The sequence below is a fragment of the Bactrocera tryoni genome, chromosome 5 (assembly GCF_016617805.1).
Source record: "Bactrocera tryoni isolate S06 chromosome 5, CSIRO_BtryS06_freeze2, whole genome shotgun sequence".
NCBI classification, from domain to species: Eukaryota; Metazoa; Arthropoda; class Insecta; order Diptera; family Tephritidae; genus Bactrocera; species Bactrocera tryoni.
In genome coordinates this window covers 77217490-77238011 of record NC_052503.1, presented here as the reverse complement: position 1 = coordinate 77238011, position 20522 = coordinate 77217490, and the positions used below count along the sequence as shown (strand labels likewise).

Below are 20522 nucleotides of genomic sequence, written 5' to 3'. Positions count from 1 at the left end.
TCCTCCAGACCATTCAGCTTTCTCAAGGCTGGTTTGAAGCAAGCCAGTCATATAAGGATAGAAGGAAAAGGTAGACGAATTGTCTCGCTTGGGGGCAGCTGGGAACACAGTTTCTCTAAGTTGCCTCAGGTCATCCAGTTACTTCAAGGATTGTTTGAAGCAATGGATCCTAGAAGAACTCATCAGGTCTTTGAACACTAACAAAATAGGGCACAACACAAAGTTACTTTGGAATAGTGTTGTTGGTGGACAGACCAAAAAGCTGCTACTTCAAGGCAAAACGAAAACTTAGTAATATTGTAGGGATTATCACGGGACATCCAAGATTCTGCCTACACAAAATTATAAAAGTGAATTCGACGGAATGCAGAGCATGAGTGACGCTGGAATATTATTTTTGCGAGTGCCCAGCGTTCAACCGTATGAGACGGGATATATTCCACTGCTCCTAATGCTCCAACTTAAGAGACAAATGGGCAGTGGGATTGGAAAAAAATCGAACCGACTAAGTTGTTGTATAAGGATTAATTTGGTTATACCACTCAGGAGCACCATGGGCCTAATGATGGCCTAAGTGCTTTCAGTCCATGGCTCAAGCGCATCCCTTCTGAATCAACCTATCAAGTATTTTTCGGGTACTAGTAGTAGATTTCGGAGTTTCTGAACTCTCAATGACCACACAAAAAACAATTTTAAAGCCTTTTTCATAAATTTGGAGCGTGAAATGGTTTGTGCGCGTACTCATACACACATATACGCGCATATGCCGAATACAGTCAAATGGTGCTTCGTTATGCGTCACAGCAACACACATATACATATATATTGAATGTGTTTGGCTATATGCGTTGCTCTCCTAACGAGGTGTCAGTATCAGTGAATTCTAATCGCCGACACAATGGACCGATGCGACCTTTTTTAGAAGCGCACCAACATAAACTTAAGCGAATCACCGTAAATCAGCGAACTTGGCCTTTGTCTTGCGCAGGCGCGCTGCATAGGCTGGGATCCACGTAATAAGTGGAAAATAAACTTCCAAATATACTGGTTAAAATAAAAGCACGTTGTGTGCCTGAAATAGCAATAGCAATAGCAAATGCAACAATAACAATAACAATTGCTCGAGCGTAGCGAAAGAAGGATTCCTTTGGTGATGTGCGCGCAGTGATTAAAGCGTACAGCTGGCTGGCCAAATACAAAAAAAAAACATACACACACACACATATGCACACAAAAGCGATATGGTGCCGCTTAAAATGCCAAGTTCGCTTCACGCATGCGTGCGCATTGCCCGCTTACCAGCGCGAGCGGCGACGGCAAACTGCCCTTTTCCACCAGCCGTTTGTTTTGGCGCTGTTTAGCCTGCGCTTGTGGTTGCTATTGATATGGTTTTTATTTTTCTTGTTGTTGTTATTTCTGTTGTTGTTGTTATTGATATAGTTTTCGCCGTTGCTGTTGCTTTTGTTGTTGTTGCTGTTTGCCTCGTCGTTTCGCTGATTTACAACGATTCATTGGAGTTTTATGCACAAGGCTTTATTTTTTGCTTTTGTTTTTGTTTTTGTTCTTGTTGTTGCGATTTAAATGCATCGATATTGACACCTTGTTAGACCGCCGCGTCCAAACCGCGCGCATTATGCTTTGGAAAATTCTTCAGTTACTTCGATTTTTCCACCTTTTTCTACTTCTTTACTTCCCTGCTTTGCTCGTCACTATGCTCGTCCGTCGCTGTCGCTTGTTTTGCTCGTGTAATCGCGTAAAAAGTGCAATTTCGTGATTAACGTTGAATGATAAAACGTTCGCGCGCACTTTTATGACTTTATTGAAAAAAGCCAAAGGTGAAAGTACTAAAGTATTTGCTTCCAGCCAATTGTGGCATTGTTAAGCTGCGCTTTAGCTTTACTTTGGCTTTGCTTTGTGCTGAGAGCCAGCTTATGCGTATGTGTGTTGTTATATGAAAGTTGGTGAATTTGCAAGTGGTGGAAAGGAATATATCTTTCCAATAGTAAAATTAACCACTTTGTTTTTGCACATTAGGGTGGGTGAAATTATAGAAAACGCTAGAGAAACTCCTTGGAACATTAGGGCCGCAGCGCCTCCTGGAGGCTTGTGCAAGGCACAGCATGCATTTACGAAGGGCAAATCAGGTGAGACTGTTCTCAATACACTGGAATTCAATTTCGAAAGGGCTCTTGAACATAAGGAATATGCTCGTTTTGCATTACTGGACATTTCTGGATTGTTCAATGTCTCTATGTAATCTATTCTGAATAGCATCCAGTCAATAGATGTGGATCCTGCTATACAACGCTGAATCAGAAGGCTTTTGACCTCTAGACGGATAAGAGCAGAATGAAAACAACGCTAAAATGACCAAGGAAGTCTGTAGCGATACTTCTCAAGGTGGAGTGCTATCTCCGCTTCCCCTAAGCCCCTAAGATAGTGGCATATATGGACGACATTACCATCTTAATAACGTGTAGGTGCCTACAGATCATTAACAGGCATCGCAAGCCGGGGTTGAACCCGGAGAAAACGGATCTGCTTGTCTTCAAAAGTATGCAAAAAATTCCTTTATGAAGGTTCCCTTCTATAAATGGGACGCAACTCTCTCTCACGGACAGGACCAAGTACCTTAGGGTAGTCTGTGGAAGCACAACGTCGAAGAAAGAGTGACGAAAGACAGCAATGCTTAATATGCGTGTAAGCAGATGCTCGATACAACCTGGAGTCTCTCTTCCTCTCTCATACACTCGTGCTACACAGCCATTGATAGACCAATTCTGCTCTACGGTGCAATAGTATGGTGGACAGGCATACGGAAATCCATCTACCGGATGCCAATGGGAAGAGTTCAGAGGCTCGCTGCGCTGTGCATAACGGAAGCTTTAAAAGCAACTCCAATGGTGGCTCTTGAACTTGTATTAAAGCTGCCACCAATATACCGCTCTGCTGAAAACTGACGACTACTGGCTGCAAGAGAATTTATATATAGAACTTTCGATGGCCCGAAAATGGACGATGAAGTTGGTGTTGGTCTATACTTTGCAGAGTTCGGCATAAGGCAACCTTTTAAGTTGCCGGACCACTTTAGTATATTTTAAGCTGAGCTCTTTGCTATTGCGAAAGCTGTAGAGCTGGCTTCTAATGCACCTGCAGCGCAGCCAAATCCAGAGTCAACATCTACGTAGACAGCTAAGTAGCAATCATGGCAGTAACTCAGAAAATAAAAAAAAAGCAAGCAGGCAAGGTGTCAAGCTGAAAACTCCTTGAGCGATACTGAAATATATTTCTTGTACTAGGTAAATTCGTTTGTTGATGTTCTTATTTACACTTGACTGCTTCGCCATTAAACAGCTGATTGGGTAACGCATGTTTGTTAACAGTTTTCTTAAATTTTTTTGGAAAAGTTGTATAGTTTGGTTCCCTAGCGAAGGTCGAAGATCAAAAATAACATTTTCGGCATATTTTAGTATCTAAATGGTAAAAATCCAGTTAAGGCAAGGTGAAAATTATTTGATGTGTGCGGAGAAGATGTGTTGACCGAATGTCAATTACTTAGTGAACCACCCAATTAAACAACTCTTGTTGACGTCCAAGCAAGCTTTTACCACATTGATTGAATCAACTCCAGCAAAGTGTTGTAACAGATCATGACACAGTCAGGATTGCGGTAAAGCAAAGGTTATGAAAACACAACAAGCTTAATCCTTGAATAGTTTCTCTACACTGTTTAGTAGGCGAGAATTGTATATCATCCTATCTATTGTTGTGGCAAAGGTGATATCACTAGATTTCCTAGTCATAAGTCGTGGTCCCTGCGTTCGAAAGTAATGTAATATGAGTAAATAGTGTTTAAGTTAAACGCTGCCCCTTTTCATGAATGTTAATAAATTAAAAATGCCATAAATGGTTCAAAACCTTAAGGCATTGTGGGCACTTGGTGTGGCACATCCGCAAGTGCAGTGATAATTACCACATCTATGCACAACAACATGAAAACTGTGTAAATGTGCTTCCGGCTTAGAAAATGGCGAGAAAATTTGCTTCCTCAAAATTCATAAAGTTTAATTATACCCTATACAGGGTATTTGACATTTGCCACGAAGTTTGTAACAGTCAGCAGGAAATATCGAAGACTCTATAAAATATATGTATATATAAATGATTAGCTGGTTTGATAAAGCCGATTTAGTCCTTAATTTTTAAGATATTGATCTAAACTTTTGCACACCTGCTTTTCTCTCCAAGAAGCTGCATATATGTCGGAGCCGCAGATATGGGACAACTAAAGCATATAGCTACCATACAAACTGAACGATCCAAGTCAAGTTCTTGTATGGATAACTTTTTTATGTGTTGAGATATCTTCATAAAATTTCGTACAGGTTATTATCCAAAGTAACGCTGTAACCTTTGAAGAAATTGTTCAGATCGGTCGACTATAGCATATCGCTGTCATAGAAACTGAAACGTCAAGGTCATGTTTTTGTATGGAAAGCTTTTTATTTGATGAGATATCTTCACGCAACTTGGCATGGATTATATTCCAAAGCATCGCTACAATTTCCGAGCAAATTGTTCAGATCGAACAATTATAGCATATAGCTACCATACAAACCGATCGATCAAAATTAAGTCCTTGTATGGAAAAGTTTTTCATTTGACAAAATATCGTCACAAAATTTGGCTCGAATAATTATTTGCAACAACAGTATAATCTCCGAAAAAAAATTTCAGATCGGCCGCCTATAGCATATAGCTGTCATATAAACTGGACGCACAAATGCAACTCCTTATATGGAAACTTTTTTGATTTGACGAGATATCTTCACAAAACTTGGCTCAAATTATTTACACAGGCATCGCTATAAGCACGACAGAATTTGTTCAAATCGGACCCCCATAACATACAGGTGCCATACAAAGTGATCAATCAAACTCAAGTTGTTATATGAGATCTTCTGTATATGTGAAGGGTATTATAGATTCGCATAATTTTTTCACATTTTTAATAAACACAAAATATGAATTCAAGCATTTAAAACTAAAAACCAGCAATTAAATGCGTACAAAACACAAATATCAAAGCAAATAAAACAAAAGACTTAAGCAACGAACCCCGCAATTTGCTTTCAGCGCTCCAATTGATTACACTGCGTCCATTTGTTGATTGCTGCAGTCTTTAAGCTATTGTTGCTTTGTTGTTTTTGCTTTCGATCCATAACAATCAAAGCGTTTCTCAATTACTTTCATTTTCGCAGCAAGACAAAGGCGCTTACAAAGCTTACAAAACAAATGAAGACACGGCCGTGTTAACAAATTACTAAAATGTGTGAATAAATATTTATGAATATGTATAAATGTATGTATAAATTAGAAGAAAAATAAAACGGAGTATTAAATGAAAACAAATAAAGCTTCAAATCGCGGCTGAGACAATGCTCAAATGCGGTCGCTTCAGCGTTAATCGGCACAAAGCGTGCGATAATGCTGCCGTTTGCCGCTGCCAATGTTTTAGCGAGCGCTACGAACCGTTTGCGAACGCATACCTTCGGCATTTTGCAGAGCATCCGCATACAATGGCTGCGTGATTGTGGCAGTTAGTTTAGATAAAAAGCAGATGAATGGCGAGCAATTAGTTAATAGTTTAATTAAGTGTACCATTAAAGCGTCTGGACTAACTTGCGTTAACTGTAAGTTTTATTTGATTTTGGCTGGAGGCTGTAGGCTTTCGAGGAATGCTTTGAGATCTGTTGATTGAATTGTATTTGCAATCCAGTGTGATCATGAAATGCGCTCTTTCTTGGAACTAACGTGATCTTGACGCTAGGAATTTGCAGAAAAAGATACTTTTTGGTTTGATTACAAATTGATTTCTAAATTAAAACAAACGAACTAGTCCAAAATGTAGCACGCAGGCTTCGAGGTTTCATAGATGATTTGAGCGCCTTTAGTACAAAAATTTTCCAACATTAAGTTTGAAACAACCAAGATCGTCTACGATGTTGAAAATACCCAGAAGGAAATGCTCGAGGCGCCATAAAATATATATACAAATGATCAGAATGATGAGCTGATCTGATCTGAAACTTTTCACACATTCTTTTCTCCCTAAGCAGCTGCTCACTTGTCGGAACCGCCGATATCGGATTACTTCAGCTGTCATACAAGCTGAACGATCGAAAACAAATGCTTGTGCGGAAAGATATTTTATTTGACGAGATGCCTTCAAGAAACTTGCACTAGATTATTGCCTAAAACAGTTGTGCATCATCCGCAAAAATTGTTCAGATTGGAAACTAATTAATATCAATATCAAAATCTTAACAGATCAAGTCTCAAAAGTTCCCGGCCTATCAGATAGATGGCGCTACTAGAATTAAATTCATATGCTTTTTAGTTAGCTCTAACTTTCAAAAGGCGGGTTTATAAATTTGACTGCTTTCGGATCTTTGGCTTGTGAATTATATCATTTTGAGCGAAGCTACTTTTTTAATTGTAAAAAAACGTAGCGCGCTTAAAGGTGAGGCCTCTGACTCCGAATTTTGGTTGTAAATTTTAATAACTTCGAGTCATTCTTGGATCGTATATATTTCCATGATGAAATAGCAAAGATTACTCGTTTGCTGTCCCTATCGGTCTTCTTTTGTCAAGCGTCCCTATTGAAAACCCATAACAATCGACATTCATCCGAACGCATCAGTCGGCTAGGAGGGTTATTGCATCTGTATATGTCTGTTGATGTTGACTTTAAGCTAGAGGTATTCTCAAATCTCATTTTTGCTTTAGATATCTACATTTCGGTAACTGTTCATCGAAATTTGTTCACAATTCACAAAGCAAATTGCTCTCCAGTTTGCGCCCATTGTTGTCTACACGCACACACATACACAGTCTGTGAGAGTTTTTGTACTTTAACTCAAGTTTATGCACACATAATTCCTACAAATGCGGCTTGTGCCAATTTGCCTGCTCCATATTTCTGCTTTGATGGATTTTTGGCGATTTTTTCTCGTCTCACTTTATTAGCATTTTTTCGTGGCCAAGAACAAGAAGATTGTCGGCGCAGCAAGCAAATTCGCTGGCCCAACGCGGCGCCAAGCCATGTCAGCACAAGCGTTGCCGCCGTTGTGGGAAGCGACGGTCAAGCAGCGCCAGTTCCTGGCGTATATAAGTATACGGAATGTTTGCTTAAAATTCGCTTAGCAAAAATCATAAATTAAAAGCAACAAATGTTCTTAGTTTGCAACCGCCGCGTACCCGCACGCTAGTTGTGCGCGCTGTTGGCGGTGTGGCTTTCTATTGTTGCTTTTATGGTTTATTCCTTGCGCTGCGCGTGGCTCATCTCCGGCTTTGCTGGCGTCGTGCGCGCTGCGTTGGCATGGCGTCCTCTTCGGCGGCGAATGTCGTCGCTGTGGGACATCATGAACTGTTAATTTATTTTATACTCGACCGCTATTCATTTAGTGCGCTGCGAAGCGCTTTGGCCTTACTCACGCGCACCCTCCCGCCGCAATGCGCTCCATGCGCGCATTAGACTTAGAAAAGCGAAAAAAGAAAGTCACCGAAATTGTTAACGAAAAAATTCCCTTCGCGGGTAAAAATAGAAATGAGGCAGAGGGTCAGATGTCAGCTTGTTTTCTCGGCCGCATTGTCGCCTTTCGGCGCATTTCACCCACTCGCCGGACAATGTTGCCGCCAATTGTTCTGCATATTGTTGTTGCTGTTGTTGTTTCACGGCGCTAGAGCGCCAAGCGGCCTGCGGCATTTGTAACTTTCCAATTCTTAATTTGTTTTGCCCTGGCAGTTTGCGCTCAAACAAAAACGATTAAAATTCATTTTTCCCGAACAAATGCGCACAATCGATCGTTCTTCATCGTTCGTATGCTTCCTCGTTGTTTTCGCACAAACGTTGTTGTTACTTCATTACGGTTGTCGTTTGGGTGCAAGTTATGACATCAAAGACGGCAAAATTTATAGAAATTACGTTTGAGTATTTATAGCTGCGCGCATAATTGATTTCGAGTACCGACTTCCCGCTTGAGTTGTTCTCACAATGCATACTCGTATGTGCTTTATGGTTTCGTGTAAAAACGGTACTAAAGGAAATGTGTGCTGGAATTTAATTTATTAATGAAAGCGACGATGCATAACGAGTCGCTAGAAATATTGCTTACTAGAAATACTGGTACTTACTGAGGTTAGAACGGTCACCTAACAGTTATGTGGTATGAGCGACGTTCAGCTTGGCAGTTTCTTCTCAGCATTTCCTAGTACAGGTTCATGTCTTGGCTAAATTTGCGTTATGTGGTATGTAACTTGACTAAGTTTAACAGTGCTGATGATACTTTATGAGGAATATTAAAAAAATAATGGTTTCGTTTGTGTTATTCTAAATTTCAAAAACTCGGGACCATGTGAGCCAAAATTCTGTAAGCTCAAAGCCCTGTGAGCATACTTGCAGTACTGAAAGCTCACCAATCGCACCAAACAGTCAAGGGTCAGCGTACTTCACTTCCAATCCAGCTGAACCAAAACAACTCCCAGCTTGAGGGCGTATACGAGTAACTGCGAACAGTGAGTGCACAGAGCTTAGGATGTAGGAGCTCGACCCCATGATTTCATCAAAATTAGGACAGCAAACAAATGAGTTCAAGCCCGGCGCAAGCCTCTGTATAGACAAAAATGGAAACCTCTCAACAGACATCCAGAGTTCCACTGCTGGCCATTGCTAAATGGCGAAAGCAATGCTGAGGCGGATGAAGGAGAGTCCGCACCAATAATAAATATACCGTGACGACATTATCGTTCTGCCACTCAACTAGTGCGAGATGAAAATAGCTCTAAGGCGGCTTAAGAATAACAAGGAACCCAGGAACGAACGGATTACCAGCTGAGCTGTTTAAGGGCGTATGTTCTAGTACTCATTGATGGTAATTATCGCTGGATCAGCCTTCCTAATATTGCATACAAGGGAGTATTGTGTGGAAGACTTAAGCTCATTGTAAATAAAACGATTCAACTTTGTCAGTGTGGCGTATGACCTGACTAGTCCACCATAAAAAAAAATTCACATTTACTGGAGAAGACCGTCGACAAACAGAGCGACACCCATTAACTTTTTGTCGATTTCAAAGTGGCTTTCGACAATAGTGACAGGAGTTGCCTCCTCGATACCATGCCTAAATTTGGTATCCCCTCGAAACTCTTTCATTATTTAGAATGATGTTGAGCACAACCATTATATCCGATATCGTAGGACTTAACAGCAAAGCCGTCTGTGCATCCTCTTCTAGCCTAGAAAAAGGAGCAAAGGAGGTTGGTCTTGTGCTGAATGAGGGTAAGAAAAAGTACCTAGAGGCCACACACAAATATTCGTTGCATCTCAGGAACTCAGTTACTGTAGGCAGCTATACATTTGAAACAGTTAAGAACTCCGTATATCTCACAACCAGTTTAACTAGAGATTATGGCAGAAAACAAGTCCCAACAGGTGCTATAATGGGATCGTTTGGCAATTGGAAAGCCTAACCCTCTCTTGACGATTAAAAATTACGCTACATAAGTCTATCGACATTTCTGTTCTATTGTGCAACGCAGCAATATGGGCCATGACGAACCGAGATGAGAAAACAATTGGAGCATTTGAAAGAACTGCTGTCCGTAACGTCTTTGGAGCCGTCCAAGTGAGTAATGAATATCGAAACAGCAAGATTCATGAAGTAATGATCTTTAGGACGCCTTAAATATAATTAAGCATTGAATTCGATGGTTGGGCTATGTTGTTCGCTTGGAAGATTATGCTCCAGCAAACAGTTCCATCGATTCAAGATTCATGGGTGGACAACGGAAGTAAGGGCGCTCACGCACCCAATGAAAGGACTAAGTATTTATCACTTAGGATGTAGAACTGGTGTGACCTCGTGGCGCTTGTAGTGCCAGAGAAGAATTTGAGCTTTAGGTAGTAGAGACCTACAAGATCGCTGACTATTGTCAAATAAGCTCAGCAAGTTCATTAACCTTCAAAGCCAACATGCAGACAAACAAACTCGAAAGCATGGAAAGATCGCTTCATCTCAAGTACCGTAAAGAACAAAACCAATTGTTTCATTAAAATGTTGTTAACCTTCTGCTCTAATTATGACACAACAACAAAGACACAATATAAACAATGAAATTGTTTTATTATTAATTTACTTTACGCGTCAAAGCAACACTTGGCTTTTTACACACACACACACATAAAAAATGTACTGTTAATTGTGTGGTCATCCATGGTAAATTGTGATCATCAAAGCACTCGGCCTCTGCCCACATAAAGACTAGACAAGACTAAAATGAGCAACATTACCCTGCCACCCCGCAACATTTATCAACTGTATGCTTTCTTTACAAGCGTTGGCATTCTAGCCACTTGTCTCTCCGCGTATGCTGAAGATATGTGAGCCAACCCGCTAAGAAAATATTAACTTAAATGATCAATTTTTGTGTTCTTTTTAGAGTTGGACACCGCGCTGTCATATTTGCAACAAATGTGCAATGCGAGTGTGAATTTTTTCAGCAAAAAGTGCAGTTCTCACCAGATTTATAAAAATAGTTAGTGAATATTTTGCTTTTAATGTATATTTTATTGCTTAAAAAATAGAAAAAATTCTCATCAATGACGTATTTCCACGCTTTAAGAGTTGCATAAGGTCCTCTGTTCACATTATTCATCGCTGTCATGACACCACGAAGAAAACTGTTTCAAATTCCTACAGGGACACTACATGTGTGTGCTTACATAGCGAATTCCATGGAACAAACACATTTGCTACGCCGATAATTTATCAAAAATATCTCGTTTTACATTCGTACGCATTTTGCGGTAAATTCACTGCGGGGTAACCCCGCCTTGTGTAACTGTCGTGATTATTGATTATTATACCCTGAACAGGGTATAACATATTATTTAAATTTGCTAAGAAGTTTGATGCATTTGGAAAAAAATAGACTATATAAAAAATATATATAAATGATCAGCATGAAGAGGTGAGTCTCTTTAGCCATGTCCATCTGTGTGTCTCCCTGTCTGTATATACGCTCAATAGTCCCTCTTTTTTTGAGGTATCGTTCTCAAATTTTGCACACGTTCTTTTTTCCTTATGCAGATGATTATTTCTCGGAAGCGTCGATAACTGACCACTATAACATATAGCTGCCATACAAACTGAACGATCAAAATTAAGTACTTGTATGGAAAGCTACTATATTTTACGAGATATCTTCATGAAATTTGGTATACATAATAATCTCAAACAAAGTTATAATTTCTGAAGAACTTGTTTAGATCGAATGGCTATAGCATATTGCTACCATACAAACTGAACAATCAAAATCAAGTTCTTTTAAGAAAATATTTTTTACTTGTCGAGATATCATCACGAAGTTTGACAGAAATTATAATCTGAGGCAATACTAGAACTATTGAATAAATCGTTCAGATCGGATTACTATAGCATGTAGCTGCCATACAAACTGGTCGATCTCAATTAAGTTACTTTATGGTAAACATCTTTATTTCACGAGATATCTTCGTGAAATTTTGTATGTGTTATAAACCAAACAATGGCATAATTTTTGAAAAATTTGTTTAGATCGAACCATTATAGGATATAGCTGCCATACAAACTGATCGACCGCAATTAAGTTCTTACAAGGAAAAATATTCTACTTGTCGAGATATCTGCATTAAATTTGGCACGAATTATTATCTGAAGCAATTGTACAATTATTGAATAATTTATTCAGATTCGACTACTATAACATATAGCTGCCATACAAACTTAACGATCACATTTAAGTCCTTGTATAGAAAGCTTCTTTGTTTCTCCAAGTACCTTCGTGAAATTCGGTGTGCAATATTATCACAAACATTGGTATAATTCCCGAAGAAATTTTTCAAATCGGATAACTATAGCATATAGCTGCCATACAAACTGAACGATCAAATTTAAGTCCTTTTAGGGAAAACTCTTTTATTTGTCAATATATCTTCACGAAATTTGGCATGCATTCTAGTCCAAAACAACGAAACAATTATTTTCAGATCGGGTCGATGTAACACATACATAGCTGCCATACAAACGGAATGATCAAAATCAAGTTCTTGTAAGGAACTTTTATATTTGTGCATGGTATACGCGTTTCGGAGTCAATATTTTTCCTTGTTTCTATTTTAAATATTGATTGTTCTATATTCATTTCATTAGCGTTAGTTTGCTTTGATTAATGGTTTTAAGGCAACTGAAATCTTTTACTCAAACAAGCTTTAGATAAGAAGAAAACTAATTTTATAGTCTAAATTATATAATTTTTATTACAATAGAGTGAAATGTTTCAATTATTTCTTGACATATGTATATATACTCGTGTAAATATTGCGCATGACATATGCGCATTTGCGCTTCAGCAGCAATTATAAGCAATTTTTATATCTCTCAAATAAATTTGCTTGGCATATCATGTTTGCGTTATGCCCGCGGCCCTTGACTTCCTAGACAGCCCATTAAATTGGAAAATTACCTGCACACTAATCCCGTAATCCCTGACTTTGCCGCCAGCGCCTTGCCATCGCGCAAGCGTTTGTAGCTGCGCAGCCGTCAGGCAGTAATTTCAACAATGTCTTATTTGCGCATAAATTTTCATTTGGCTTCACAGCTGGGCGTACAAGTAATAACTACATTTTCTAACTTTTGCTTACTTTTCTCACTTTTCCATGCCTTGCGCTCATTTGAGGCAAGCCTGCGTGCGAATAATTGTGTGTCTCAAAGTTAAGCACTTTTAATTGCTTCGCATATTTTGCTATGGCAATATGTGTTAGTTTGGATTAGAATTTGCATTTGATAATGGAATGGGATTCTTTTAAGCATACTGGCATAACAGAAGGCCTGCAATGAAGTACAGCGTTTTTACTACTATTTGTTGGCTTAATATTAATCGATAATAAATATAAGTTAATAATGAATAATAAGTAAAGAGCTTAACCAACAAATGCAGTGTCCATCTTTAGCAAGCAATTTGCCAATCTTGCCTTGGAATGTTATCAAAGAGTCGTAAATTTCCGTCGCAAATATTTAAATTAAAATGCAATAAACAGAAAATTTGACTTTATTGTTTCGTTAATTTGGTCAAAATACTAATTTATTTCAGCTAGTAGCTGTTACAAAGCCTTTACTCAACCAATTATTGCAAAATGAAACATTTGGCCACGCAAGTTCGTTGCTTAAGTCTTTTGATCTCCTTTAATTAGTGCAACTTTTGTGCGCGAGACAAAAGCTTTATTTCACAAATTCGTTTATAAAGACAGTGTGCAAGCATAAACACAGTATAAAGCTTTATTTGTAATGTTAAGTATCCTTTGCAAACAACAAATTTGCATATAAATGCTAAAACAAATGTTTGAATTCAAATAAGAAAGACGAGAAATAGAAAAAAATTGCAACTATAATAGTTGTGAGCTCAAGCTAGCGAGAATTTGTGATATATAGCTACAGGTGATAACAATATCATTATATAAAATTAAAAATAAATTAGTGATAGGCTAAACTAATCGTAATGACTTAAGCGGACAGGTGAGCAAACCAGAAACCAGAAGGAAATACACGCGAACTAGTGCTTTAGTTTTTGAGATATCGAAATGAGATTTTGTAAAAGTTCTTTTCTTTTAAAGAAGCTGCTTATTTGTCGGAATCGCTGATATCGGTTCAAAATAGCATATGGCTGCCATATGAACTGAACGATCACAATCAGGGCTGTGTATGAAAAACTTTTTTATTTGATGAGCTATCTTTACGAAATTTAGCATGAATTATTATCTTAGACTATGCTACAATCTCTGAAGGAATGGTTCCGATCGGATTACTACAACATATAGCTGCCTTACAAACTGAATGTTTAAAATCAAGTTCTTATATGGAAAATTTTTTTTATTTGATCAGATATCTTCACGAAATTTGACACAGATTACTGCCTAAGACAAGTTCGTAATCTGCCAAAAGAATTGCAAAACGGATCACTATAGCATATAGTTGCCATACAAACTTAACGATCAAAATCAAGGCTTTGAATGGAAAACTTGTTTATTTAATACACTATCTTCATGAAATTCGACAGGAACCATTATATAAAGCAACCTTGTAATCTGCTTAAAAATTAATCAAATCGGAACGCTATAGCATATAGCTGCCATACATACTGAACGAGCAAAATTTAGTTCTGATATGCAAAGTTGATTTATTTGTGCAGCTTTATTGTTTTTTTGTTTGTCTCTAAAGTGGCATTTTTTCAGTTCAGTAGAATTCCAAAAAAAAAATTATTTATTTTTGCAAGTTTTCCTCCATTCACTCTGCATTACATCTGTTTCTTTGAAGATTCCAATTTTTTCCTTTTCCCTTTTTGCATACTTTCGTTCTTTGTTATTGCCTTACGCATGCTCTTCGGGGTTGTTATTTGCATTTTAATTATTCGCAAGCGATTTCGATCAATTTTCACATGAATTGATGAGTGACTGTTTCGATTCACAAACTTATAATGCCGCTATGTAACTCGGCTAGCTGCCACCCGCGCACGTGCTGCCTTAGCACGCGTTGTGCTGCAGAGTACATTCAACTTCCGAAATGTCTACTGCTCGCACATATAAATATTGACTCACATTCGTGCATACATACAAGTATTACACAACTTCACTAAGTGCTTTATTGCTTAAAGTGCTTCTGTTATGTCAGCTAATCATGATCAAATGCCTTATATAAGACGCAAGTACTTATGTAATGCAGCAGGAACGTCTCATCAAATTCTCTCAACACTGTTGGATTGGCATATGCTGGCGCGCAGCAGCGATTTTGCGCTGACATGCGGCGGCGGTGTCATTGCCATGGCCATCGGCGTGCCTGGCGTTCATCATAATCACGAGCATCATTATCATCACCTCCGCACTTGTAGCACTCAACGCACATAAACCACAACATTTTACCACCTGGCGTGGGACATTGCCATTGCTACCGGCAACGTCAACGTCAACGACCAACGACGTAGTAGCGTTAGCACGTAGCGCTGCTTTGGCGGCAAAACTTATGCGTGCGACTTGCGTGCTGCAACGTTTTTTGCTTCTTTCCTACGCTTGGCCACACGCTAAGCGTCAGTTTACTGTTTGTTCTTGCTGCTTGTAGTATGCCATTCGAGCGCTTACTTGCTTCATTTAAATTTTTGGTAAATTTGTGTTTGCCTCCGCATATTTACGTACCGATCTATATGTTTGTATGTGTGTGCGCGCTGTGTCTGTTATGAATCAGCTAAGCGCTAACGTATGTCCCTATAATTACAGTACATATTGTGCCATTGGTTTTGCACTGCTTTCTCGTTGTTTTTGTTGTTGTTATTTGTTGTTGTTGCTGTTATTTATACGCCGCTGGTGTCGACTTCAAGTACGCGCTCGCTTATTGCTGCGCTGTGTGGCTTGCGCGCGCGCTAATTCTAGTTTGCCAGCGTCTTGCGCGTCGCCAATTTTCGCCAATTCATGCTTTGCCCGGCTTTTAACAGTTATTAATTGCTTGTAGCCAATAAATTGTGTACATGCAAATTCCGCAATGTATTTGCTCGCTCCTACCTCCTGCGCGCGGTCGACGTACGTCCACAGTTAACATTTGCAATTCGTTTAGTGCGCGGTGTTCTGGCAAATTTACGGTTGGTGACGATCTTTATTTGGTCGCCGCTGTGCCAAATTGCTTGTTCTTCATACCCAAACGGCAAACATTGTGAGGTCATTAAAATTTTGATTCATTATGGATTCAAGCACATTAGATTCGTTGCTATTTTTGACGCGGAAACGTAAGTAAGACACGGCGCTCCACGCGGGGCGTTTACATATTTATGGGGATCATAGCGAGACTCAAGTAAATTGAAGTGTTGTGCAGTTCTAAGAAGGTATTGTGAAGTATTGAATGCGTTGTAGGTGAACAAGGTACGGGTTCGAGAAGCAATGTAGGATGAGCTTCGGATCCCGAAAAATAAAAAATACCATTTACAAGTGCGTTTCTTATAGCATAAAAGGGTATAAAAATATCTTCACCTCGATTTTGAGCTATACGTTATAGTAATCCGATCTGAAGTTTTTTTTGTGATTGTAACATTGCTTTGGATAATCTGAATTTCGAGAACCTATCTTGACAAATACGAAACTTTTCCTTACAAGGACATGATTCTGACAAGTAATTTTGTATGGCAGCTAGATGCTATAGATGTCCGATCTGAACGATTTCTTCGGATATTATACTGTTGTATTGGATAATAATTCACACCAAAGTTTGTGCTCCTTTATTGACAAATAAAAAAGTTTTCCTTACAAGGACATGTCTTTGACCGTTCATTTTGTATAGCAGCTATATGCTAAAGTAGTCCGATCTAAATAGTTTTCTGGAAGATTGCACCATTAGTATAGAAAATAGCAAATGCCAAATTTGGAGAAGATTCGTAGTCAAATAAAAAAGTTTTCCATACAAGGGCTTGATTCCGATCGGTCAGTTTGTACGGCAGCTATATGTTGTAGTGGTCCGATACTCGCATTTCCGACATATGATTAGCTCCATGAGAACAAAAGAACGTGTGCAAAATTTCCGATCGATATCTCAAAAACTAAGAGACTAGTTCGCGTATGTACTGACTTGCGGAGATGGGTAAATCGACTCAGTTCATAATAATCATTCGGAGTATAAAAATAACTCCGCTTTTTAGAAGTTTTAAGGTTAATTTAGGTTAAACTGGTAGGTCAATAAACCAGAAAATATAACAGTTTTGGTCCTTTGCGACACCAAATTTAGTTGAGTTCCTAGGAATAGTCATCAGTTAGGACCTCATAGATCACCGAAGCGTTTTGAGCTCACCACAAATTTATTAAGTCGGTCAATTTCAACGCAGCCACTTCGAATTATAATATAAACTCTGCATAAATATTACAACATCAATTAGGACTCATTAGCTACAAACTGTTTTCCAGTCGAATTTCAAAAGAAACAGCAACAACCCAAACGTTATGAAACTTGGTTCGAAACAGCCAAATGCAACATCATACAAGTTGCAACATCATACAAGTTGCAACATAATTGGCCAAACACCAAGTTTCGACGACAAGACACCAAAGTTGCTGGCCACAGTGCAGTCGTCCAAACGCGCACAACACGCAGACAGTCTGCGGCAGTCGAGCGAAGTGAACGGACGTGTTAAGCGGATTGCGTACGAACGTTGGCGGTTAGAGCGCAAGCAATTTGAACGCGAACAAGTAACGAGTGAAGTTAAATCAAGTTAAACGGTGCAAGCGATTTACGAAAAATAAACGAGCGTTAAAGTAAAAAGAAAAAAATTTATTCTAATTGAGTTGGCAAGCGAATTTAGTAGCTGACAACCGAAACATAATATTTTCTTAATAAAAAGTAGTGTAGTTCAATTGGGCTGTGTCGCTTTGTATGCATGCAACCGATGCAACGACAGACTGTGTGCGCACGCAGCAACAGTTGGGCATGCTCCGTCGAGTGGCACGGTCGTTAAACGGCTGCCAGCACGAGAACCTGAGTGAAAAGCCAACGCCGAGCGCGTATGTGAATGTGCCAAAAGAAAATGTGTGCAAAACCGCGCGGCATGCCATAAAGAAGAAAGTGACTAGCCGCCAGACGGTTGAAACGACAAAGCTTAAGATGATGCACGCGATAAATGTGGTTCCGCAACGCGGCTCATGGAAGCGCGCCATATGGCCCATGACCTTGCTGTGCTGGTGTTTTATTATAATAGTCAACGCGCCAGCAAATGGGCTGAACTACGTCGATGACACGACCGCGAGCGCTGAGTTGAACACGCAAGCCGGGGCTCGAGCCATGGGCCTCTATGGGGCACGCGAACCGCGTTTTGGTGATCGTTTGCTGCCGTTGCGTAAAAAGTCCGGTGCGATAGCGAATGTGGCGGCGCCCAGCCAAAGGCAAGTGAATAGTATTTTGAGTAAAAGTAATTATGTGGTCAGTTACGCGAGTGCTAATACAAATAACGCGGCTGCAAGTGCGAAAGTTATGGCACGTGCCGCAAACACAAACACGACTGGCGAAGTGAATGTTGCGCGTAATAACAAAGTGGATGTGAGTGTTAGTGTTGAGCCCAAAACTGATTTGTATACCATGGAGGTGCACCAAGCTGACTACACAGCACCGCCAGTGACCGCAGAACGTCGCAGCAAACAGCTGAGTCGACGCGAGGATACCAACATCGCAGGGCTGTTGCTAGACTCGACTACTTTCAGCAGTAAGGACACGAACATTTCGAAAGCAGATCGCCTGGTAGTCATGTCCACCGAGTTCTTCGTAGTGCCAACAAGCACACCACTACCAAGCAACGCGCATCCAACTAGAGCGCCAGCACGCACGGGCGCTAAGGCAGCAGTACTGCCTGACTATATACAGCCACCGCCTGCAGGTGTACCGACTGCTGGACCACGTTCGGTTTTAATCGTAGCGCCGCGGCCGTTGAATACCTCGAATGCAGCGAATAGCGTCAGCGCGGGTTTCCCACCATCCATAGTGCCCACACATCTGCCATTCACTGGGCTGCGGAAGGAGCCTTGGGTGGTGCCCGTCCTGGTGTTGGCCGCACTCACAATGCTAATGATGACAGCTTTTGAGATTTTTGTGCTGTTCAAGGCGTGGCGTACATCACCTTCGCGCCGTCATCTGTTTCTCGGACAGATGCTACTGTTGGGACTGTTTGCTTGTGCCGGGCTGGGTGCTGTACTAACAGCGCAGCCCTCGTTGCTCAGCTGTGGTGCAATACGTTTTGGCGTGGGTGTTGCCTATGCGCTTGTCTTTGCCGCGCTACTCGTCAAGTGCGTCTTCCTCATTAGTCTCAATGGTGGCGTGTACCTACCGGCACCCTATCAAGGTTTACTGTTGCTCTTCGCCGTACTCATACAAGTCGCCATAGGCACACAGTGGCTACTCACACAACCGCCGGAGATCTATACGCAAAGTGTACCCATACTTGGTAATAGTCTGTTGGCACCTACCGTAGCTTCCAGTAGCGCCACATCTGCGGCGCATACTTTCGCAGCGCTTTTCCAGCCACACAGCGCTACACCCAACAATGGGCCGTCCGCAGCAGCGCTCGGCTCCAGTCTCGGCTCGGATTTGTATGCACGTATTACTGCAGCCGGTACGATGCTGATACCGTTATGCAAAACACAATTTTCGGAGCTGCTCTTTTCGCTCATCTACATTGTCTTTCTGATTGTGTTCGTCGCCGTGTTGGCCATCAAATCACGCGGCATACGCGACAATTATCGCGAGGCCACCTACATTGGTTTGGCTATTGGCGGCGCTATACCCATTTGGCTGGGCTGGATGCTATGCGGTTTGGCGGTGGCGGATCGCCATAAGGATGCTTGTATTGCTTTCGGACTGATAGCGACATCAGCAACTGTCTTTCTAGTTATGTTTATGCCGAAAGGTCGTCAATTGGCGGCTATGGGCAAGGAGGGCCTCTATGTGGAGGATCGTGAGGAGCAGTTCAGCTCGCTGAGTCGTGCTGGCTCCGGTTACTCACCCTCATTCTTCCACTTTAAGCCGATCAAGTACGGAGTAATGGGCGGCGGCATGCAGAATTCGGCAACAAATACGGGGAACGGCGCCAGCATGAAGCACTGCTCGAATGGTCTGGGCGGAGGCGGCGGAGGTGAGTGATATGTGCAGTAGCAAATTTTTAGTTTAAGTGTAGTTAATTATGTGTTTTGGGAGCACGAGACTCATCACAGCAGTACGTGTATTTTTCGCATACAAATACTGTTATTTTTTATGTTTTTTTTTTTTACATTTTTACATAGAAGTAATAAGTAGTAGTCTCATCTGAGCTTAAATTGTCGTGAGTTGCCGTTTCCGAATCGAGAGAGTTACAGGGTAAGAAAGTTAGTTATTGATTTCAGCTTTGACTCCATTGAGTTTCGTCAACCCTGACTTCGTTTGTTTCCTCTACTAGTTTTAAGGATAATATAGATTAGGTGAGCAAAAGAGGGCTTCGGTAACCGCTTATTGGTCTGGCCATAGTTATTTTTACACACTTTCTTTAGCTTCTGGGCAACTGCAGCAGCAGAGAAAAACTCCGTTCCCACGACGGTCCCACGGTCTAAGTAATCGAAACGGACCCGGATTTTTTATCCGGTCAAGGGCTGTCAGCTCGGTGGAATTCTGCCGCAAGAACAACAATTATTTGTTATTTTAATAATAATACAATGGAAGCAGTCTCAGCTGGGTTTTGATTCATTTGAGATTCCATCTATAAAGTTATAGAGTGAGATAGTTACTGCTTCCGGCTATGACTCCACTGTGTTTCACCAACACTGCGACTGTTGTGCTTCCTCTACTAAATTAAGTTATGTTAGGTCGGGTTAAGAGGTCGATTCTTAGAGGGTTTTCACAGACCACCGGTCCGTCCTGTAATTTGGTTTCCGTTACTAG

The 20522-nt window shown here is 40.5% G+C and overlaps 1 protein-coding gene and 1 long non-coding RNA gene across 6 annotated transcripts in view; one reads left to right on the top strand and one right to left on the bottom strand.

The window, feature by feature from the left end:
- LOC120779028 overlaps window positions 1–20522 on the bottom strand; it is a 256412-nt gene that overhangs the window by 162647 nt on the left and 73243 nt on the right. The gene's annotated exons all lie outside the window — the stretch shown is intronic.
- LOC120779009 overlaps window positions 17326–20522 on the top strand; it is a 48546-nt gene continuing 45349 nt past the window's right edge. The window contains exon 1 of the mRNA XM_040111128.1: window positions 17326–19743. Within this exon, the coding sequence (XP_039967062.1) occupies window positions 17499–19743 (2245 nt within the window). The 5' untranslated portion in view covers window positions 17326–17498. The remainder of the gene's footprint in view (window positions 19744–20522) is intronic.